Below are 23,502 nucleotides of genomic sequence, written 5' to 3' on the forward strand. Positions count from 1 at the left end.
ATATACATATTTTTCCAGATAGTGATAGTAGCTAGCAGGTTCATAACTGGAGAAGGTCCACGTTAGGTCTTTAGAGGACAGAAACACACAGGTTGATCCCCCAAAGGTAGGAGAAGGTGGCCAAGTGAACAGGTGCAGGGAAGAACACTTCAGGAAAATGGAAGAGCATGCACAAAGACCCTGAGGTCGGAAAGATCCAGGGTCCGGATCCCTCACCCAGACACTGGGAAAGGAGCATCAGTCCTTCCTGCTTCCAGCTAAGGGATCTTCCATATATACAAGTCCCACCGGGTCGCTTTCCTACTTAGAGTCTTCCCATGGCTCCCCGTCCCCGGTGGATCAGATCCAAGCCCTTTCGCCCTGAGCCGGTCAGCACTCAGCTGCCGAGCTCCCCACCTTGGACAGAAAGCCCTCAAAGACAGTCTGTACAGGCCCCGCCCCCATCCCCGCCCCCAAACCCTTGGCGCGGGCCTCACCATTGGACAGTTCAGAGAGTATAGGATCCTGGTTGGCTGACGTGGTTGTCAGTTAGGGTGCAGGCCTTGATAACCCGTCCCCGAACTTCGAGGGGGCGGGCTCGGGTGCGGGCGAGGCTGGGGCTGCGGCTTCAGGTAAAGCACCAGCTTTCTGGGCACCGATGGGGAATCTGGGGGGTGGGGATCAGGGGTACGCATCGGGACGGGTCGCGGCGCTTCCAGCCCCTCTGCGGGCTCAGCGCGCAGCGACGGGGAGGGCGCAATGTTCTCTGCCTGGGACCCCCAACTCCCACACTGGGAGCCCCAGGTGGGGAGCGGGCAGAGTTGGGGCCCTCTGGATTCGTGAGGTCTCCTTTCTCCTGCCCTTCAGGAGCGAAATGGGGGAGGGAGGGGTTGTTCGCCCCCTGTGCTCCCACGACTTAGGGATCCTTTCCCGGAGTTGCTCCGGGACAGCTTGGGGACCCGAGTCCATCCCGTCGCTCTGGACCTGAGTGTGTGTGTAGGGTGATTCGGAAACCGTGTTGGGAGGAGGGACGGATGGCCCCCGGGGCCGGCAGACAATGGGCAGCGGATGGAACCGCCCGGCAGTGTTTCCTGCAGGAAACTGCTCTGTCTCTGTGAGGCCGTCCTGAGGGGACATGGGGGTGACGGGGTGCTGACCTCAGTACCTCCCCCCTCGCACCATCATCAGCCTTCACCCCCACTTCAGGGGTCTGAGAGTCCCGCCCCAACATTAGGGGGGTGCCTCCACCCAGAGCCTCAATCTGGGAAGACGCCCCCCTCCCCAATACCGGGATCTGAACTGCCTTCCGCATTCCCCTACCCCTCAGATTTTGAGATCACAGCTCTGAGTCCCAAAATAATCCCTGGGGCGGGAGTGGGGGCGTGTGGCGTCGACTCTGACGGCCTAATGAGGGGTCTCAGGCAGAGGATGTGGATCTAGCCGTGACAGCTACTCGGGCAGGGAGCGGAGGACAGGGGAGAGCGGTTGCACGCCCCCCGCCCCCGCTCCAGCGAGGGTACAACCCCTGGAGTCACCCTACTTTGGCCCTGCTCTTCCCATCAGGGACACACGCAGGAGACAGGCAGGAGTGCAGGCTGGGAGGGCCGACCCCCTCTGGCTCTTTGCCCCTCCTGGTGAGTGGAGGGCTGTTTATAGAAAGCCATCAAGTGGAGTGGGCAATGCAGTGGGCGTGTGTGCTAAGTGTCTTCAGTCGTGTCCGACTGTTTGCCACCCTATGGACTGAAATACTGGCAAAGCTGATGGGCTCAAAAACCTGCTTCTGCCCGTGTACGACCTTGGCTGGGTCACTTCATCTCTGAGTCTCAGTTTCTCCATCTGCACAACGGGGAAGTGGGGAAAAGAATAATGCTAAGAAAATCGACTTCAAAGGGCTTAGGGGGGTTTTGTTTTGTTTTTTTAAACTAAGTTAACACCCATAAATTGCTTAGAATCGAGGCTACCTCCATAGCAAATGCAAAGGTTTTTGTTATATTGCTATTTACTCTTCCTGGGGCTGCTGCTGCTTAGTCACTTCAGTCGTGTCTGACTCCGTGAAGCCCCATGGACTGTAACCGGGCAGGCTCCTCTGTCCATGGGGATTCTCCAGGCAAGAATACTGGAAAGGGTTGCCATGCCCTTCTCCAGGGGATATTCCCGACCCAGGGATCGAACCCAAGTCTTCCACATTGCAGGTGGATTCTTTACCATCTGAGCCACCAGGAAAGCCCCTTCTTGGGGCGTCCACCCATTTTTCAGGCCAACTTCTGGGTCTGGCTGCTCCAGCTGGTTTGGGTCTTAGGAATGACTCAGAGCTGATTTTTTGTTTGTTTGTTTGTTTTAATTCTCAGGGTCTTGGATTTGGGTGTGGCCAGGTCCCTGAAGGAAGGGGCTGATCCCACTGAGGCAGTTGGCCAGCTGTGTGTGAGGCCAGCCCAGACCCCTAAGCCCCAGTCCAGGTTTTTTCCATGACCCAGCTCTTCCCAGAGAGCTTCCTGAAAACAAGTCCTGAGAGGCACTGACTGTCCTCTGTGCTGCCCCGCTGGCTGGCCCCTTAGAGCCAGCGTGAGGGACAGGAAACAGCTGCTTCAGGACAGCAAGTTCCCCACCTCTCCCTCCTCCCTTGGGGAGTTGGGGTGGGGGGGATGTCAGGGACCCAGGCTGGACAGAGGTGGCGAGTGGGCCCGTCTCCCCAGCCGTGGAGCAAAATGAGTCAGGTGGGCCAACAGGTGGCTGGTGGGTGTTAGGTACGCAGGTGGTCATCAGGAGTGCAAGAGACCTGAAGAGGTGATGGGGAAATTTGCCAGGTGGTTAGTGCACGTGGGCAGTAGGTCAGGAAGAGTACAGATTGGGGCTGGTCGGCACCTGCTGGTGGAGGGCTGGGCAGACAAGAGTTCCCCAGAAGGTGAGCAGAACCCAGTCTGAGGACATTTCCTATAGGTAATCGACTTAATTGCTTTATGCCTTAGCTTCCCCATCTGGAAAAGGGGGAACCATCCTACCTTGCAGGTTTATACTGGGAGAGGTACATTAAATGAGACCAGGCACAGAGTAGGCACTTGATACAAGCTGCTTACAGTTCTCTGAGGGTTTTTTCATGTGGACTCTTCAAAGCCCCATCTTTCCTGCCCTGTGCTTTCTGAAACAAAGCACAGTAACTGACTGTGAACTCAATAACAAAGTTCTGGAAGAATCCCTGTTAAATATCACATTATTAGATGTGACCCAATCTTCAGTTTCTTTTTTAGATTTATTTTTTTTTATTTGTTTGTTTTTGGCTGCACTGTGTCTTTGTTGCTGCGGCTTTCTCTAGTTGCGCAAACCCAGGCTACTCTTCATTGCATTGCAGCAGTGCACGGGCTTCCCACTGTGGTCGCTTCTCTGATGGTGGAGCGTGGGCTGTAGGCATCTGGCTTCAGTCGTTGTGGCACACAGGGCTTAGTTGCTCCACTGCATGTGGGATCTTTCTGGACCAGGGATTGAACTCATGTCCCCTGCATTGACAGGTGGACTTTTAACCACTGGATCACCAGGGAATCCCCTCCCTCAGTTTCTTAGAGCCTCCATCACATCACCTGAAGAGTCTCTCTCCCTTTAGCCGCAAACAGCCACAGCTCTCACAATCTGGGTGCTTGTGGTTCCACTACAATTTCTCACAAACTAAGGGCAGAGCCCTGTGGCACTCCAGTAGAGACATCGCAAGGAGACTTTGCATCCTTGGTGCCTCTGATCCAGAACTCTTCATCATTCCTAAAGGATCTCATAAGTGACCGTGGTGTAAATTTGGATGTACAATTATATTTTGTTTGCACTCTAAGGAAAAAAAAAAAAAGTAAGAATTCTGTTTTCTGTTTGTTTCTTTTCAGTATGCAGAATCTGACCAGATGAGTTTTTAATGAGCCCACGAAGGGCTTCCAACTCTCGCCTTCCTCCTCTGAATGTTCACACTCCACCCCTTTGAGCTGCGGTTTCTAATTTCCCCCAGGGACTGACAGAAACCTCCGCAGGTCTGGAAAGCACCGCCCCCTGCCCCGCCCCCGCCCCCAGCCGCTCTGGTTCTCTTATCACCATCCCCTCTTTTGATGCCCTTCCCACCCAGCAGGCTGAGGAGGCCTGGCACAGGAGGGCCCCCACAGTCATTCATTACAAACTTTCAAAGCCACTTGAGGGAGGAGGGAGGAGAGGACCTGTGTGTGTGGCTGGGGGTTGGGGGGTGGAGAGGAGCGCTTGGGTCTGTTTACTTAGGCAGAGTCCAGACAGACCCCAGAGGCACAGCCAGAGGGGCAGGGTCCAGCCCTACCCACCCTCACCCCTCTGGGGGCCTTTTTCAGGGTGTGAAAAGGTGTCGGCTACTCCGGGAAACATGGCCAAGTTTGCCCTGAATCAGAACCTGCCGGGTAAGTGTGCAAAATGGTATTTGCGTGTGTTCAGATCCACACCTGGCGCCCAGGTGCCCACACAGCCCTGCACTTCCCTCCTCTGCAGAGTGGTCAGAGGGCCCTTTATAAAGGTGGATAATGTCCTGGCCCTGTTAAAATCTGCCTCTGGTGCCCTATTACAGGTGGAATAAAACTCCAGCTCCTCACGGTGGCCCAGAAGGTTCCTCACAGTCTGGCCCAAGTCCACCTCTTCTCCCCCCTCCCTTCTTTCACTCTGATCTGCACATTCTCACCTCCATCCCGCTGTTACTCAGGTCCACCCTGCTCATTCCACCCCAGAGCCTTTGCACGCGCTGTTTTCTTTTAGGAACCTTCCGTCCCAGCTGCTTTCTCCTTCTCATTCAGGGCTCAACTTCTAAGTTCCCTCCGCAGAAATCTGCTGGGACAGCCAGAGCCAAAGCCTGTCAGTTACTCTCTGTTTCATCTTGAAATTTTTATTATTGCCCTAAGGACCTTTTTTGAACGTTTGTGTTTATCTGTCTCCTACAAGTGGGCAAGGATTCTTGTCTTGTTCATTGCTATGTCCTCAGTGTTTGGTACACAGTAGGTGCTCAACACGTGAATGCACAACTTTTGGGGTGCAGATAGGTGTTTAAATCTCGGTGTGCAACCGCAGGTGTGCAGGGTTTGGAGCAGGTGGCGTTGTGAAAGCATGTCGTGGGGCGGTGGGGAGGCGCTCCTTTTGTTAGTCTCTCTGCGTCTCCTCGGCTGACATTCCTCCACGCCTCTGTCATGTCTGCAGACCTGGGCGGCCCTCGCCTGTGCCCCAGCGCGACTGGGGGCGCCCGCAGCCCGAGCTCGCCCTACTCGGTGGAGACCCCCTACGGCTTCCACCTGGACTTGGACTTTCTCAAGTACGTGGAGGAGCTGGAGCGCGGCCCCGCTGCCCGCCGCGCTGCGGGGCCCCCGTCTGCGCGCCGTCCCCGCGCGCCCCGGGCCGGCCTCGCAGGCGCGCGCAGCCCAGGTGCTTGGACCTCCAGCGAGTCCCTGGCTAGCGACGATGGCGCAGCGCCGGGCGCACTCTCCCCCGGTGCGACGTCCGCGCTGATGCTGCCGCCGCTGTCCCCGCGCGCACCCGTGCGCAACCCGCGCGTTGAGCGCACACTCCTGGAGACCAGCCGGCGGTTGGAGCTAGCGCAGGCGCAAGAGGGCGCGCCCAGCCCGGCCCGCGCGGCCCCGCGCAGCCCGCGCGGGTCCGGCCACAGCAGCCCCGCCCCCAACCCGGCCCTGGCCTCGCCAGGCCCCGCGCAGCTGCAGCTGGTGCGCGAGCAGATGGCCGTGGCGCTGCGGCGCCTGCGCGAGCTCGAGGAACAAGAGCGCGCCCTGCCAGAGCTGCAGGAGCAGGTGCGCGCGCTGCGCGCCGAGAAGGCGCGGTTGCTGGCTGCGCGCCGGCAGCCGGAGTCCGACGGGGAGGCCGAGGCGCGCCCGGACAAGCTTGCTCAGCTGCGGCGGCTCACCGAGCGCCTGGCTACCTCTGAGCGCGGCGTTCGCGCCAGGGCCAGCCCCGGGGCTGACGGCCCGGACGGGTCGGCTTCTAGCCACAGCGAGGGTGCGCCGCCGGGTCTCGACCGGGCGCCCCAGACACGTGAGGCAGGCACCCAGATCGTGCCGGAGACCCAAAGAGCAGGAGTCCAGGCGGTGCCGGAGACCCAGGAGGCCGGCGTGGGGGCAGCTCCTGAGACCCTCGAGGCGGAGGCGTGGGTGACGGAAGCTCTGCTGGGGCTGCCCGCGGCCACCGAGCGCGAGCTGGAGCTGCTTCGCGCCAGCCTGGAGCATCAGCGCGGGGTGAGCGAGCTCCTGCGGGGCCGGCTGTGCGAGCTGGAGGAAGCCCGCGAGGCTGCTGAGGAGGCCAAGGCCGAGGCCGCGGCGTCCCGGCCCCAACCGTGCGAGGCTACCACCCAGACCCCGTGGGATTATGTGGAGAAGACCACGCAGACCGATGCTCCAGTGGAGGCCCCAGCCCCGATGCCGGAGAACCCCCCCGGATCCACGGATGGGGACAGGGCCGTGGCACCCGCGGGTGAGTCCCAGTCCCTCGCTGAGCCCTAGCTTGCTGGCCGCTGAATTCGAACTCAGTGTCCTCATCTGATCTCCGCCAGGCACCCTCAAATCCATCATGAAGAGGAAAGACGGTACACCTGGTGCCCAAACCAGCCCCGGACCAAAGAGCCTGCAGTTTCTTGGGGTCCTCAATGGAGAGTGAGCACTTTTCCCCTCCCTATGGCAGCATCTGCTGGGACATAGACTGGAGTTTTGAATCCCAGTTCTGCCCCTCGCTCGCAGCGTGGTCTTGGCAGGCCTCAGTGTCCACATCTGTAAAATGGGGACAGCCACTTCCCACCTTGCAGGACACCAGACTGAGCCTACAGGGGAGGCTCAGCATATACCTGCCACCCTGCCCCCAGGTACGAGAGCTCGTCCAGCGAGGTCGACAGCGAGGATGGCGCTGCCGAGCCCCCGAGGAGCAGTTCCTCGGGCTCAGGCGACGACAGCGGCGCGGCATCCGACTCCGAGACTCCTGGTGCTCCCAGCGGCAAGGAGGACCGGGACGCCGAGCCCGAGGCAGAGCAGGAACCTCAGCCGGGTGTGCAGGAGAGGTGAGCCGCGCGAGGGAGACGTAATGGGGACGGCTGCTCTTTCCCCCGTCTTCCCACTCTCCATCCCGACCTCTCCTGGAGCCTCTCCATCTCCTAGGTGCGAGCTGAGCCCGCGTTTGAGGGAGGCGTGTGCAGCGCTGCAGCGGCAGCTGAGCCGGCCCCGCGGGATCCCCCGCGACAGTGTGAGTGCATAGAGAACCCTTCACAGGAGTCAGAGGCCCGCCGGGGACCCCGTCTGATGCCCGCCTAGGGAAGAGCATCGCCTTCTTTAGAGTTAAGGGGGCCCCAAGTTCCGTCACCTCGCGCCAGGGCTCTCCATGGATACCAAGGTCTCCAAAGGGATCTCCACCCCCAGAACAAGGCTGATCTTTCTCTGATTTCCCCAAAAGGGTTCACGCCAGCCCCAGCCCCATCCCGGACTCCCCAAAGACCAGCGCTCAACCGTCTTCCTCTACTCCTGCTTCTCTCAAAGGCTCTTCTCGGGAAGGGGAGCATTGCCCCCTGGGGCCGTGTACCCACACTGACACTACTCCCGCCTCCAAAGGGGTGCGGCCCCACGAGTCCACGCCCCTCCTCAAATACTGAGGGACCAACCTCCCCTGCCTGGGTTCCCAGACCCGCCCCCACACCTGCCCTGGACCCTCGCTGATGTCTCTCTCCTGTCCTGGCAGGGTGCGGCGTGCCTGGTGGCCCAGGAGTGGTTTCGGGTGTCGAGTCAGCGGCGCTCTCAAGCAGAGCCCGTGGCCGGGGTGCTGGGCGCGGTGGCGCGCCTGGGGCGGGAGCTGCTGGAGCACGTGGTGAACCTGGCGGATAGCAACGGAAACACAGCCCTGCACTACAGCGTGTCCCATGGGAACCTAGCCATCGCGAGCTTGCTGCTGGATACGGGTCAGCATTGAGGAGGGGTGGGGAGGGCACTAGGGAATAGGGACCCACGGTAAGGGGAATCTGGGTAGTGCTGGGCTGGCACTACCATCCTGCACCTGCCAAGGATGCAGAGAAGGACTGGCATTCTTGCCTAAACTCTCACCTCCCATCATCTCAGGTCAGTCTCCTGTCTTCCGACTCCCACAATCCTTGGGCCTCATGGGACCAGTAGCCATTGCTCCCACCCAGTTTCACGGCACTGTCTCCTTGCTCACCCTCTGGCCCCTTATTAACTCCTCCTTTATGTACTCTTTCAAACTTCATTTAAATCAGATTATATCAGACTTCATTTGGGCACACAGTAGACCCTCTGGTGTTTGTTGAATGAATGAACTTTCCTGAATGGGAGCTCTGGGTGGGTGCATGTAGGGAGTGGAGAGAATGATCAGTTTTACTTGATAAGTATCAAACATAATTTCCAACAGGGGTAAGGGCCATGACAAGATAAGATCAGGGAAGGGAATCAAGAAACAGGGTAATCCTTTAGCTTAGGATCCTTCCTTAGCAAGGCCTCAGAGAAGGGAAAAGCAGGAGGGGAAGATAGGTGGGGTGCCTGGTGAGCTGCAGACACCCCACTGTGGTACTTTGAGCCCCTTCTGCACCTAACATCCTCCACCAGGATCACAGAAGCTTGTGGGAGGAATGGACACCTAGAAAGGAGGCCACACAACTGGGGGATGCCCTTAATCCTGACTTAACCACCCCACCTTTTTAAAAAATTTATTTCAGGTCTTGGTTATCTCATGCAGGATCTTTGTTTTGGAATGCAAAATTTTAGTTGTAGCATGTGGGATTTAGTTCCCTGAATAGGGATGGACCCTCAGGCTCCCTGCATTGGCAGCGGAGTCTTAACCACTGTACAAGGAAGCCCTGTGACTTAACCTGTTTACTTTTCAGTCCACTGTCTCAGATCTCCTGACTAGGACATCTACTCCAATACCCTGATCCCCTCCTTTCCGCAAACCTCTCCCACCATTCATCTCCCCAAACTGCACCTAGTCTTGAGCTTTCAGAATGGTGGGGTACACAAGCATTAAACACCCTGGGGAATGAGATCCAGAGGTAGATGCTGTGATGTGTGGGAGGGGGCCAAGATGGCAACAGAACTGACCCCAGAGGAAAGGGAGCTGACATTTGTGTTCATCTGTAAAGCACTGGCAGCAACAACCAAGCTGTTTCCCAGGGCTACTGTAACAAAGTACCACAAAATGCCACAATGTCGGAGGTTTAGAACAAACTGTGTTGCAGTTCAGGAGGTCATTAAGTTCACAGGACTGGTTCATTCTTAGGGCTCAGAGTGAAACTATTCCGTGCCTTTCTCCTAGTTTCTACTGATGGCATCTCATCTCTGCCTTCAGCATCACGTGGCGATTTGTTTCTTCTGAGGATACCAGTCATATGGAATTGTTCAGTTGCTCAGTCGTGTCTGATTCTTTGTGACCCCATGGACGGCAGCATGCCAGGCTCCTCTGCCCTGGAGTTTGCTAATTCATGTCTATAAGTGATGGGGCCCAATTTCTTTTGATCTCGCTGCTGCGTGGAAACTGGAGTTGGGACACCAGGGGGGCACAGCTGACAGTTTTCTGGGGGAACAACAATGGTGGCTTTGTGGGCAGTAGTCCTTTTATTGATGCTTTCCAACTGTGGTGTTGAAGACTCTTGAGAGTCCCCTGGACTGCAAGGAGATCAAACCAGTCAATCCTAAAGGAGATCAACCTTGAATATTCATTGGAAGGACCGATGCTGAAGCTCCAGTATTCTGGCCACCTGATGTGAAGAACCGACTCATTGGAAAACACCTTGATGCTGTGAAAGACTGAAGGTGGAAGAGGGCAGCAGAGGATGAGATGGTTGGATGGCATCACCAAGTCAATGGAACACGTACTTGAGCAAACTCCAGAAAACAGTGAAGGACAGGGAGGCGTGGCGTGCTGCAGTCAGACACAACTGAGTGACTGAAGAACTAGTGGGAGATATCGCTCTAGGTACTGGGGGATGCAGTGGTCTGGCCAGAACCAAGTCTCCAAACCAGTTTGTAATAGGGAAGTGAGGAAACCTTTCAGTGAGATGGAAAAGAACTCTAAAGGTGAGAAGGGCCACATGGCTCTTGGAGAGGGAAGAGCCTTGTAAGGCAGAGGAACAGTAAAATCATGCACGACCCAGTGACCAAGCTGGCTAAACAGATGGTGAACTTGATGCTTGGAGGGAAGTGAGTGGACAAGTAGGTGTCGGCTTCTTGAACTGACGCCTCTTCTCTCTCCTAGGGGTCTGCAAGATTGACCACCAGAATCGAGCTGGCTACTCCGCCCTCATGTTGGCAGCACTCACTTCTGTGGGGCAAGAGGACATGGCTGTGGTCCAGAGACTCTTTCACATGGGCAATGTTAACGCCAAGGCCAGCCAGGTGCATAGATGCCTCCGCCCTGGCTGAGTTCAGGGGGCACTTTCACTTCTGGAGCCAAGTCTCTGGGACCCTCCTCCCTTTCCTGTAGAGCCCAAACCAGCCCTGTCCCCTTCTTTTCCTCTCCCCAGACGGGACAGACAGCCCTCATGCTGGCCATCAGCCATGGCCGCCAGGACATGGTAGCTGCCCTGCTGGCGTGCGGGGCAGACGTGAACATCCAAGATGCAGATGGGGCCACAGCGCTGATGTGTGCCAGCGAGTATGGGCGCCTAGACACTGTGCGGTTGCTGCTGGCCCAGCCGGGCTGTGACCCTGCCCTCCTGGACAACGTGAGCCACCGTGGGGCTGGTGTGGGGTAGTGGTGCCTTGATTTAGGGACTTGACTGTCTCCATGGTCCCTCAGGAGGGCACCAGCGCCCTGGCCATTGCCCTGGAGGCTGAGCAGGACGAGGTGGCCGCTCTGCTGCACGCCCACTTGAGCTCAGGCCAGCCTGGCCCCCAGGTGAGTGCGACCCCTTCCTGCAGAAAGGGAGTTTCCCAGCTGCACAGCTCAAGGATACCAAGTGTGCTCCCAGAAAAGTGGCTTCTCTTTGTGCACCCACTGGGGGAGCACCGGGTGGCGGGAACCTGGGTCTGGTGTTCAACCTTCAGAATACCCCAAGGGTTACTTTCACATGTAAAGTGAAGGTCATGAGCCTGAGGCCTCCAGAGGGGCTTGCCCTAAGGTCCGACAAGAGCTGTTGGACCTAGCTCAGTCTATTGTGTCTGTGGACTCCCATTAAAGGCCCAGAGCAAAGGAATAAAAGCATCCTTTGGAGTTAGTTCTCCTGCCTGGAGACACCATAGACAAAAAAGCTTGGCAGGCTACAGTCAATGGGGTTGTAGAAAGCTGGAGATGACGGAGCAAGTGAGCGACTAACACTTTCGCTTTGGAGTTAGGGAGCAGGGCAAGAGAATTCAGTCTGTCCCCAAAGAGGAGGCGCTTATACGCTAAAGTGCCAGCACTTTCCTAATTAAACTTGCCCTGACAGCCTCCCCTTCCTGCACTCTCCAGTACATGTGTGGGAAAAGAACCACAGAGGTCAAGTGCCTCTTCCAGGTCAGATGGGACAGAGGCTGGATTCAAATTCTGGCAGCCTGGTTCTGCTGTGCAAGGTGGGGTTCCACTTAGGGTCAGTGAAAACAAGCAAGACCTCCACTAGCTTAAGCATCTCTGAGTGTTAAGGGGGGCTGACACCCAGTGTCCTGTCTGCAGGAGACTGACAGGACCCCTCCCCCCTACCTCTCTCACCAGCTGTCCCCCAATTCATCCACGGCCACACCTGGTGAAGGAGGCTGCAGTGACAGTGGAGAGAACCCCCTGCTCCAGTGACTGGCCTAACACACCGGACCCAGATGGCGGAGTGAGGATGGGGGGGGGGGTTGTCCTGATCTCTGGGCAGAGGTCTGTGGCCAGAGGCTCAGCTTGAACCGCACAGGGTGAGGAGGCAGCTGAGGGAGTGACACAGCCCTTAGTCTACCCACTCCTTCAGCTTTCTTCTCTAATAAAACCTTCCTAATTCATCTTGTCCTGTTTTGGAGATATACAGAGACACATGGTTCTCCCTCCTCAAAAACAAAATGCCTTGTTGGGGAACACCCTCTACTTTCAGAGTACAGTGGGTCAGTGACCACCTGGGGGCCCCACAGAAGGATTTTGGAAATCTAATGACAATCCAGACATAACCTAAGTTTACATACAATATAAACGCTTTATTAACAGCAGATCATCCTGGTGGGCCAAGGCGTCAACCCAGACATCCAGCACCCTGTAAACAAACCCAAGCGTTGAAATGCTGACAGGTGTCCCCACCCCAAACAGGGAAACTCCCTCCTCCATCTTGCTAACTTCAGTAGACCCTGACCAAGAGCCCTTGATCCATGGTCTTGGCGAAACCTCCCCACCCCCAGGCAAGGGTCTAACAAGGAGTTGCTCTATTTCCCACTCCATTTGTGCACTCACCAGTCACAAGTTCAGCGCAGCCTCCGAGCCTCTCGCTCTGACTCCAACAGGGTGAGCACGTCGCCCTCGCGCACGGGGCCTTTAACGTTTCGGATGATGGAGCGGCTCGTGTCGTCCATGAATTCTACGCGCACCTACGGGGCCCACAGGAGGGACGGGAAGAAGTCAGAGTCGGTGGAGAATAGGATCCGTGGGATAAGCGGCTGATGTTACAGAGAACGTTTCTGCCTAGAAACACTTATAAAAGGCTGAGGCTGGGAAGGCATGACTGGGATAGGAGACAAGTCGGAGAGGGGCCGAGGCGTGGAGAACAAAGCTCTCGAGCGCCAGAAGATGCCACCAGGGGAGACAACTGGGGGTTGTCGTGAAGGCATGGAGCCACAGTGGTCGTTGGCACAGGCTGAACCAGAACAATGAACTATGTCAGAACTCGGGGAATGAGATTGACAGAGCCCAGATCCGGTGGGCAGGGCCTTCGCTAAAGTTCCGATCCTTGACCCTGTGTAAGCTCTGCGAAATAGGTAACGTATCGGTTCCCAAATACCAGGAAACAAAACCCAAGGCACAGAAATAATCCTCGAGATTCAGGATTCAGCACAGAAATAATCCTCCCCAAACATCCCCCGCTCACCTGCGTGCACTGTCCCTGAGAACCGGTCCTGCCCAACACCTTGGTGACCTGGGGGAAAGAAACTGGGATCAGATCTAGCCTACCCGGTTCCCTTACTCCCTCCTCCCTCATCTGGGTCCTCAAAACCCGGCCTCCGCCTCACCCTGGCAAGCTTGATGGGCTGCACACGGCTCGTGTCCATGATGGCGGCGCGGCGGCGGTCGGGCGGAGAGGAGTCACGTGTTTCGGAGAGAATATTTATACGGCTCCCTAGCCCCGCCCATTCCCGCTCTCGCGATACTGTACGCCATGTTCCCTGCAGTCCCTGCACTAGAGACGTCACCGGCGCCCTTCAGCGCCGGTGAAAGATGGCGTCCGCTACCCGTTTCATACAGCGGCTGCGGAACTGGGCATCCGGGGTGCGCGGGGCGGGGCGGGAAGGGGCTGTGGATGCTGGAGGCCCTGTGCGCCCTGACCCGCTCCCACTACTCACCTCCTTCTTACATCTCTGGGGCTGAGGCCATTAGTGCCGAGATTCCCCTAAGCAGGGTATTCTCCTCAGCCTGGAACTCCGAACTCGTGACCCCTTCAACCCAGGACACTTTCCCTAGCCCTTGGCTGTGGTACCACTCAGGCCTGGGGTTTCCTTAGGCCCGTACCTTCCTAGCTTTGGGATCTTATTCCGGCCCCCAGCTCCCCTGTTCACCTCCAGGGCCCGTATCCTGTTCTCAAAGACCCCTTTCCCACCTTTCTCTTAATTTGTCCTGTGCGGGACTGCCCATTAGCTGGTTTTCTCTTCTGGGGTGCCCTGGTGACTGATCTCCACCCTTTCTCCCACAGCGAGACTTGCAGGCGAAACTGCAGCTGCGCTACCAGGAGATCTCCAAACGGTGAGCAAACCCCGCTCGCTGCCCAGACTCCAGTTCTGCCCTCCGTCTATCAAAAAAAACAAACAAACCCCTGTTCTTTTAGACCCTTGAAACGCTGGGCCGAAATCCTGCCTCCAGTCCCTTAGCTGGCTGTGAAGGCAGAGGTTTGCCTTTCATCTTGCTGCAGTGTGTCAGACATTGTGGTGCTTCTGAAACAACCAGATGGGGCGTGAATTCTGAGTGGGAATTTTCTGTGATTTGCAGCCTCCAGTGTGGTCCTGACAGTATTATCATCCCCGAGCTACGTATGAAAATATCTGAGACTCAGAGAAACGAAATCATTTGCTTAAAATCACTCAGAAGCCAGAAATTGACAGCTGGGATTTGAACCCAGAAGTGTCTTTGATTTCTAACCCGAGTCCAAAAATTAGTTGACATTTTCATGCCTGGGCTCTGTCCTCAGCCCTTGGGAATCCAGGGGAATGAGAAAAGGTCTTCTCATTCCTTTCTTGGAGCTTATATCCGACGGAGGAGGCAGAGACATAACATAGTAGGGAAACAAACACAGCAGGTAAAATACACTTTTAGAATGCTCTGAAGAGAAAACAAAATGAACCTGATGGAGAGTGGGTACCTCAGGTTAAGTGATCAGGAAAGGTCTCGGGGATTGGCTTCGGAGTCAGCTGAAATGCCAAACGATAATGATTAAAACATTGCGGACAGAGGGAGCACTAAGTGCCAAGGCTATGCAGCCCGACAGAGCCAGACATAGAAGAAGACTAGTGTGGCTGAAACACTTTGAAGAATGGGGAATAGTGGTATATATGTGTGTGTATGTGTGTGCGTGTGCCATGGGCAAAGGTAAGGCAGCCAGGGAGGATTAGCAGGAAAGGAAGAATAATAGCATTGAAATAACCAAATCTATGTGAATATCTCTATGTTGTGACTGATTCCAGATATCAAAAGTTTTAAAGTACTTTTCCATCCTAGGTAGTTGGTGGCCCAGTTGAGGAAACAGTTTTGTAAAATTTTCAACTTTTCTTTTTTAAAGGATAATGGTGCCCCCTGGTGATTCCTTTGGGCCTTTTCAGTTGGTCATGGTTCTTTTTACCCTTTCTGTGCTTGTTTTCTGGGGCTTCCCTTGTGGCTCAGTGGTAAAGAATCTGCCTGCCAGTGCAGGAGATGTAGGAGACTTGGGTTCAATTCTTGGGTCAGGAAGAGCCCAGGAGAAGGAAATGGTAACCTGCTCTAATATTTCTTACCTGGAAAATTCCGTGGACAGAGGAGTCTGGTGGGCTGCAGTCCATGGGGTCCTGAAGAGTCCGACATGACTGAGCACTGCTCGCGCTTGTTTTCTGTAGATCCATGCCCAGTAGAGGGTCTTCTTTCCACTCTAGGGATTAGACAGACTCTTAACTTCAACACAGGATGTTGCTTCTTTTTTTTGTCTTTTAAATATTTATTATTTGGCCGTACCGGGTCTTCGTTGTGGCATGCAGGATCTTTGGTTGCAGTCTGTGGGATCTAGTTCCTCAATCAGGGTTTGAACCTGGGACCCTGCATTGGGAGCAAGGAGTCTTAGCCACTGGACCACCAAGGAAGTCCTTTAATACTAAGTTTTTAAACTTTGTTTTTTCTGTAGTTTTTTCCCCACTTGATACATTACTATCACTTGTTTTAAGAAAAACTTAAATACTGGGATTATCAGAAAAAAGTTGGTAAAACCCCAATGAATGAAAACCTGATCCTTTTATGATTTTTCTTTCTTTTCTGCCCTCCCTCTCTGTGACAGTTTCTAGGAAAGTTCATCTTTTGTTAGTGATTTTTGTTTTTTTAACATCTTTTGTTAGCGAGATTAGCGATTCCTTTTCAGGCCTCAAATTTTGTATATTTCTTTAACCCAAGTGAGGAAAGAGCTCTGTTCACCCTTCCTCTGGGGGCAGCAGCCACGAGGTGGCAGCAGAAACCTCAGAGGACAAATGGCTCTGAGCAATAAGCCCTGATCCTCTGGACTTCCTGGTGGCTCAGATGTTAAAGAATCTGCCTGCCATTCAGGAGACCCAGGTTTGGTTCTACCCACTTCAGTATCTTGCCTGGAAAATTCCTTTCACTTCTGTAGAGTTCTTCAGAGAGCTTCTGAAAGAACTGGAAGCCCAGAGGTTCTACAGGCTGGCTCTTGGGGACAAGGGCCCTCAGAATGAGCTGAGTCTGGGGCTTTTGCCCCAGTGTTGGTTTGCTGACCATGCCTACTTGATAGGTAGTGGGCAGAGCCTTTCCATTTCCTGAGAACCTGCAGGTGGAAATGAAACCTGCTGCTACGCTCTCGCCAAGCTCGGGTGGGAACAGGCCTCCCTCACAAAGGCTTCTCAATGCCTTCCACTTCTGGGGCAGATGGGGGACCGACGGTGGGGCAGACCCACGCCTCGCCTCCCAGCACCTTCACATCCAGTGCCAGAGCTTCCACCAGCTTCTGGGCCCTGGCCCTTCCCCAGGCCTTGTGACTGAGCCCATGCTGCAGCCCAGCCATGCGGAGAGAACAACTGTCACTTTGCTTCAGTGCCCATGATTTTTCTTCTCAGAACTCAGCCTCCTCCCAAGCTCCCCGTGGGCCCCAGCCACAGACTCTCCAACAATTACTACTGTACACGCGATGGCCGCCGGGAAGCCATGCCGCCCTCCATTGTCATGTCTTCGCAGAAGGTGCTGGTGGCAGGCAAGCCTGCAGAGAGGTGAGGACGCCTCAGTTCCCCTCCTGAGACCAACCCTCTATCCTGCTTGTGCTTTTCAGTTGCCCAATTCTGTCTAGCTTCAGCTGTGGCAGGAAATGTCCTACTGGGGACTTTTCATCTGAGGAGCAAATGAATCCCCACCCAGCCTGGGGTGGGTTTCCTGCAAAGCAGAGGAAGCTTCTTGGGGCCTTCAAGGACTTTGGAAGAAGCCCAGGCATTGTTGTTTTTGTAATTTTATCTCCTTGAGAGAGAATTGTATAAACTTCAGGCCTCTCAAAACCCACTTTGGTCCTTGGCCTCAGGCAGTGTCTCTTAATTAAATAGGAGGAGTAGTGGTGTTAGAACTGGACATGGAACAACAGACTGGTTCCAAATAGGAAAAGGTGTACGTCAAGGTTGTATATTGTCACCTTGCTTATTTAACTTATATGCAGAGTACATCATGAGGAACGCTGGGCTGGAAGAAGCACAAGCTGGAATCAAGATTGCCGGGAGAAATATCAATAACCTCAGATATGCAGATGACACTACCCTTATGGCAGAAAGTGAAGAGGAACTCAAAAGCCTCTTGATGAAAGTGAAAGAGGAGAGTGAAAAGGTTGGCTTGAAGCTCAACATTCAGAAAACAAAGATCATGGCATCTGGTCCCATCACTTCATGGGAAATAGATGGAAAAACAGTGGAAACAGTGTCAGACTTTATTTTTTTGGGCTCCAAAATCACTACAGATGCTGATTGCAGCCATGAAATTAAAAGACGCTTGCTCCTTGGTAGGAAAGTTATGACCAACCTTGATAGTATATTAAAAAGCAGAGACATTACTTTGCCAACCAAGGTCCGTCTAGTCAAGGCAATGGTTTTTCCTGTGGTCATGTATGGATGTGAGAGTTGGACTGTGAAGAAGGCTGACCGCCGAAGAATCGATGCTTTTGAACTGTGGTGTTGGAGAAGACTCTTGAGAGTCCCTTATACTGCAAGGAGATCCAACCAGTCCATTCTAAAGGAGATCAATCCTGGATGTTCATTGGAGAGACTGATACTAAAGCTGAAACTGCAATACTTTGGCCACCTCATGCGACGAGTTGACTCACTGGAAAAGACTCTGATGCTGGGAAGGATTGGGGGCGGGAGGAGAAGGGGACGACGGAGAATGAGATGGCTGGATGGCATCACGGACTCTGTGGACATGAGTTTGAGTGAACTCCGGGAGTTGGTGATGGACAGGGAGGCCTGGCGTGCTGTGATTCATGGGGTCGCGGAGAGTCGGACACGACTGAGCGACTGAACTGAACTGAACTGAACTGAGTGGTGTTTACTTTAGAGTTCTGCTAGGACAGGATCCCACAGACCTGGTGGTTTAAAAACCACAGAAAACTGGTTCTCATGGTTCTGGAAGCTAGAAAATCCAAGTAAAAGGCCCCTGCAGCCTCAGTGTCTGGTGAGGGCACTTTCCTGGGTTCTAGATAGTATCTTTTTGCCATGTCCTCACATGGGGGACGGAGAAGGCGATGGCACCCCACTCCAGCACTCTTGCCTGGAAAATCCCATGGATGGAGGAGCCTGGTAGGCTGCGGTCCATGGGGTCGCTGAGAGTTGGACACAACTGAGCGACTTCACTTTCACTTTTCACTTTCATGCATTGGAGAAGGAAATGGCAACACACCCCAGTGTTCTTGCCTGGAGAATCCCAGGGACGGGGTAGCCTGGTGGGCTGCAGGGTCTCACAGAGTCGGACACGACTGAAGCGACTTAGCAGCAGCAGCAGCACATGGGGGAAGGGGTCAGGGGTCTGAAGGGTCTCTTATAAGGGCTCCACCTTCATCAGCTAGTCATCTCCCAAAGGCACCACCTCCTAACACCGTCACACTGGGGCGTAGGATTTCAACGTATGGATTTTGTGTGGAAACAAACATTCTGTCTATAGCAGAGTCATTATGAGGCTTAGTTCACATAATGAACTATTTGTAAGCTTTAAGAATGAGTCAGTGGCACGTCTGCCTCTTGATAACTCCACAAGTTAGGCAGTGATGACCTCTGTTGGAGAAAAAGAAACTGAGGCCAGGTGCTCTGTGTAGGTTACACAGATCATGGGCAGTAGAAGCTCAGTTTCACAGCATTTTGTCCAGTCCCTCCCAGTGGTATCTGGGTTCTACAGCTGATTGACCTTGTGGTCCTGGACTGGTCTTTTGGCCTTCTTGAGCCTCAGCTGCTGCTTTTGTAAAATGGGGTTGGTGGGCTTGCAGTGTGATGAGATTGGTTAGGTGATGCAGCTGGGCCTGCCAGATGGGTTAGAACTCAGTGAATGAATGGCCATTGTTGCAGTCTTCAGATTCACCAGAGCTCAGCCTCAGACTGTGGCAGGCTGCCCCACTCCCCCTTACCTCTTCACCTGCCCCTAGGGTATCTGCGTTTCCCAGGGAGGCTGCCTTCTACCTCTTCCTCTTCCTTCAGGTGGAGGAAGGGAGGAGGGGAGGCCTTGGAACCCCTGCTGCTGGGTGGGCCCACCCACCAGCTGCTTCTGTCTTGCTGGCAGTATGTGCAGACCCCAGGGGCCAGGTGGGGTGGGGGCAGGGTGGGTCCCTGCCTTGGATCCGCTGGCAGTGTCTCCTTAGGCCTTCAGTTCAGTTCAGTTCAGTTGCTCAGTCATGTCCGACTCTTTGCGACCCCATGAATCACAGCACGCCAGGCCTCCCTGACCATCACCAACTCCCAGAGTTCACTCAAACTCATGTCCATCAAGTCGGTCATCCAGCCATCTCATTCTCTGTCGTCCCCGTCTCCTCCCACCCCCAATCCCTCCTAGCATCAGACTCTTCCAGTGAGTCAACTCGTCGCATGAGGTGGCCAGAGTATTGGAGTTTCAGCTTTAGCATCAGTCCTTCCACTGAACACCCAGGATTGATCTCCTTTAGAATGGACTGGTTGGATCTCCTTGCAGTCCAAGAGACTCTCAAGAGTCTTCTCCAGCACCACAGTTCAAAAGCATCAATTCTTCGGCGCTCAGCTTTCTTCACAGTCCAACTCTCACATCCATACATGACCACTGGAAATACCATAGCCTTGACTAGACGGACCTTTGTTGGCAAAGTAATGTCTCCGCTTTTTAATATGCTATCTACGTTGGTCATAACTTTCCTTCCAAGGAGTAAGCGTCTTTTAATTTCCTGGCTGAAATCAGCATCTGCAGTGACTTTGGAGCCCAAAAGAATAAAGTCTGACACTGTTTCCACTATTTCCCCATCTATTTCCCATGAAGTGATGGGACCAGATGCCATGATCTTCGTTTTCTGAATGTTGAGCTTCAAGCCAAACTTTTCACTCTCCTCTTTCATCAAGAGGCCTTTGAGTTCCTCTTCACTTTCTGCCATAAGGGTGGTGTCATCTGCATATCTGAGGTTATTGATATTTCTCCCTTAGGCCTTAATCTGGACCAAAAAGTCTTTATTTTTGATTACATATCAGCTCAGCCCCATTCGACTGTGGCTGGCCCTTGTCTCATTAGTGCTTCCTGCACACAGTGCCTGCCATGTAGCAGGTGCTCAGAATCTGAGGGAAGGAGTTGCTGGAAACGTGGGTCATCTGATTGCTTGGCCCTTCTGGAGCCAGTGTCCTGCCCTGGGGCAGCGGGAGTGGGGGGCCAGTGGGAAGGGGTGCTGGAGGAAGAGTCCAGCATTTCACACTATTACTGAGACTAGGAGCCAGGACAGGCTTACTGCTTGGGGGCAGAAAGTGGTCAGCTGACCCTTTGGGGGACCCCACTGGAGAGACCTTTGCATTCTGAAACACCCTGCAGTCTGACCTCCACCTTCCGGTTTCAGCAGATATGTTGTTGCCTGGGCAGGGGGTGCTCCCTCAGCTTTCTCCCTGCTGCTCTCTGGACGCCTGGGGCTGACTCAAGTCTCTCTTCATTTTCCAGCTCAGCTGTAGCAGCCTCTGAGAAGAAGGCTGTGTCGCCGGCTCCTCCTATAAAGAGGTGGGAGTTGTCCCAGGATGAGCCTTACCTGTGACTTTGGCTGGGGGCGCCAGGCTGAGCCCTCAGGGCCACCAGTGTGCTTCTTCCTCCTTGGACTCCTTGATTCCCTCCGGGCAGAATGTGACCTCATTTATAAAAATTATATATTGTGCTCCCAAGAATTGCTTGTTTTTACTTTTGAAAGGACGTACGGGCTTACTTGGATTTCAGGGTGAAGTTGGTGCCAAATCTCTTTTTTTAAATTTTCTGGCCACACCACACATCTTGTGGAATCTTAGTTTCCCTGACTAGGGGTTGCACCCAGACCCCAGCAGTGAAAACGTCAGGTTCTAACCACTGGACTTCCAGGGCATTCCTGGTGCTGTATCCCGAATCTCTGAACCCTGTGAGCACGCAGGAACAGGGCAGGAGAGTGGCTTTGGAGTTCTAGGGTGATGTGCTCTCACTGGGCACAGAAATGTCACCGTCCCTTCCTTGAGGGTCTGGCTCTGCCCTCAGAGAGGTGGAGTGGGTTCCAGGGTGTTTAGGGCGCATTGACTGTAAAGGATGGTGGGAGGGGGACAAATTCTGCTCGCTTCCCTCTCCCGAGAGATGACTCCCCCACCCCCATTCCCTGCCCCAGCCATCGCTAGTGTGGATGTTCACCAGAACCTTCCTACCAGGGCCCCCACCAGTTCTTGACCAGCAGGGGACCCGGGGGACGGTGAGGTGGCTCACAAGGAAGTTTCACCCAGGGCCCTTGGGGAAAGGCCTCCCTGAGCCAGAAACTTTACTGCGCAGGCCTGGGGGTTTGGGGCGGAGTTAGCCCAGGAAAGGAAAGGGCTTCTTCCCACAGAGGAATGACCAGGGGGTGAAAGCCGAAAAGGAAGTGGCCTTCATCTGGTCACAGGCACGAAGGGGGACCACACAGTGCCCTTCAGTGTGGCAGGGTTGTGACTGCCCATGGAAGAACCCCCAAAACCTATCAGGTGAAGTCCAGCTGTGTGCCAGGAGAGTGTTGAGGCTGCCTTGCCCTCTGGAAGCTTGGAGCAAGGAGGGAAAAGGTCACAGTCATAGGAGAAGGTATAAATGCTCCAAGAATGGGTGGTACAAATGCTAAATGATTATCAGGAGGAGAAAACCCCTGGGAAGGCTTCCTGGAAGAGGTGGGATTCTGGTTGGAGCAAAGGATGAAATCGAATTCAGAAAGATCAGGAGGGAGAAGACTGGGCAAAGTGTGCAGAGATAATAAGGAGGGAACCCAATAAAATTTCTGATGACCCTGGGTGAGATGTGCCATTGAAGTTTTCTGAATAAAGTTAATGACCCAGCCTCCTGCCAAGTGAGGTTGCAGTGAAAAGATGGTTATCAATGAGGATGATGAATCTACTGGTACCATGATCTTGAACTTCTCAGAATTGTGAGAAAATAAATTGTTTATAAGCCAAGAAGAAAAAAAACGTGGTATAACCTAGCCTTGAAATTTGGCAAGGGAATGCAGTAGGGAAGAGGTCTGACATCTCGAGCTCTTCCTGTGTGCCAAATACGTGCTGTGTATGCAGATCAGGAAGCAACAGAACTGGACATGGAACAACAGACTGGTTCCAAATAGGAAAAAGAGTACGTCAAGGCTGTATATTGTCACCGTGCTTATTTAACTTATATGCAGAGTATGCCTGGAGAATCCCAGGGACGGGGGAGCCTGGTGGGCTGCCGTCTGTGGGGTCGCACAGAGTCGGACATGACTGAAGTGACAGCAGCATCAGAGTACATCATGAGGAATGCTGGGCTGGATGAAGCACAAGCTGGAATCAAGATTGCCGGGAGAAATACCAATAACCTCAGATATGTAGATGACACCACCCTTATGGCAGAAAGTGAAGAGGAACTCAAAAGCCTCTTGATGAAAGTGAAAGAGGAGAGTGAAAAAGTTGGCTTTAAGCTCAACATTCAGAAGACTAAGATCATGGCATCTGGTCCCATCACTTCATGGCAAACATGGAGAAACAGTGGAAACAGTGGCAGACTTTATTTTTCTGGGCTCCAAAATCACTGCAGATGGTGATTGCAGCCATGAAATTAAAAGACGCTTACTCCTTGGAAGGAAAGTTATGACCAACCTAGACAGCATATTCAAAAGCAGAGACATTACTTTGCCAACAAAGGTCCATCTAGTCAAGGCTATGGTTTTTTTTCCAGGCAAGAATACTGGAGTGGATTGCCGTTCTGTCTCTAGGGGATCTTCCCAACCCAGTGATCAAACTCAACGTCTTCAGTCTCCTGTATTTGCAGGTGGGTTCTTTACCACTGGAGCCACCTGGGGAGTCCCTGTGAGGTCAGTGAAAGAACATGTGTGGCAAGACCAAGAACTCTCTGAGGCTCCCTGAGAGCTGACCCTGAACCTAGCTGCTGAGGAATCTGCTTTCAGTGACTACACATTGTCAGCTGGGCAACCCACAGCTTCTTCAGCACTTCTCTCTGGATCCCACATGCCAACCTCACCAAGATGCCAAGCCCCACAGGTGGTGCTGCGGGACACTTCCTTCCTTTCCCCTTCCTCAGGCAGTCGTCTTTGCTGCCCTTCCTGTCTACCTTTGCACCACTGCATCTTTGTCTCTTACCCAATTTCTCCTGGGAATTGGAGATTATTCTGAACACACACACACAAACACACACATACACTCTCACATGGCTATAATCTCCAACATTTTTTTTAAGTCACCATTTTATATGACACATTATTTTTAATTTTTATTTTTGGCTGTCCTGGGTCTTTGTTGCTCGGAGGGTTTTTCTCCAGTTGTGGGTGCATGGGCTTCTCAATGGGGTAATTGCTCCTGTTGTGGAGCAAGGGCTCTAGAGCTTCAGTAGTGGCGGCTCTTGGGCTCTAGAGCACAGGCTCAGTAGTTGCCACCACGGGCTTAATTGCCTGAGGGCACATGGTATCTTCTCAGATCAGGGATGAAATCTGTGTCTCCTGAATTGGTAGGTGGATTC

At 53.9% G+C, this 23,502-nt stretch overlaps 3 protein-coding genes across 3 annotated transcripts; 2 read left to right on the top strand and 1 right to left on the bottom strand.

Annotated features, from left to right (window-relative positions):
- Positions 1–571: 571 nt before the first annotated feature.
- KANK3 (KN motif and ankyrin repeat domains 3) lies at positions 572–11,917 on the top strand. Its single transcript, XM_055429944.2, has 12 exons — positions 572–611; positions 3,843–3,983; positions 4,308–4,373; positions 5,158–6,435; positions 6,515–6,614; positions 6,821–7,012; positions 7,110–7,194; positions 7,684–7,900; positions 10,204–10,343; positions 10,472–10,672; positions 10,747–10,845; positions 11,638–11,917. The coding sequence occupies exons 3-12, from the start codon at positions 4,340–4,342 to the stop codon at positions 11,713–11,715; spliced, it is 2,424 nt and encodes an 807-aa protein (XP_055285919.2). The 5' UTR covers positions 572–611; positions 3,843–3,983; positions 4,308–4,339; the 3' UTR covers positions 11,716–11,917.
- Positions 11,918–12,070: 153 nt separating this feature from the next.
- Positions 12,071–13,226, bottom strand: RPS28 (ribosomal protein S28). The gene is made up of 4 exons (XM_088838961.1): positions 13,119–13,226; positions 12,977–13,024; positions 12,346–12,479; positions 12,071–12,151 (listed from the first exon to the last, which is right to left on the bottom strand). Exons 1-3 carry the CDS (start codon positions 13,155–13,157, stop codon positions 12,357–12,359), a joined length of 210 nt encoding a protein of 69 aa, XP_088695087.1. The 5' UTR covers positions 13,158–13,226; the 3' UTR covers positions 12,071–12,151; positions 12,346–12,356.
- Positions 13,227–13,264: 38 nt separating this feature from the next.
- NDUFA7 (NADH:ubiquinone oxidoreductase subunit A7) lies at positions 13,265–20,687 on the top strand. The gene is made up of 4 exons (XM_055429946.2): positions 13,265–13,374; positions 13,796–13,845; positions 16,404–16,553; positions 20,470–20,687. The coding sequence occupies exons 1-4, from the start codon at positions 13,324–13,326 to the stop codon at positions 20,558–20,560; spliced, it is 342 nt and encodes a 113-aa protein (XP_055285921.1). The 5' UTR covers positions 13,265–13,323; the 3' UTR covers positions 20,561–20,687.
- The last annotated feature ends 2,815 nt before the right edge of the window (positions 20,688–23,502 follow it).

Source organism: Moschus berezovskii, chromosome 8 (genome assembly GCF_049115385.1).
Source record: "Moschus berezovskii isolate FMDL1 chromosome 8, NW_MosBer_1.0, whole genome shotgun sequence".
In the NCBI taxonomy this organism is placed as follows: domain Eukaryota; kingdom Metazoa; phylum Chordata; class Mammalia; order Artiodactyla; family Moschidae; genus Moschus; species Moschus berezovskii.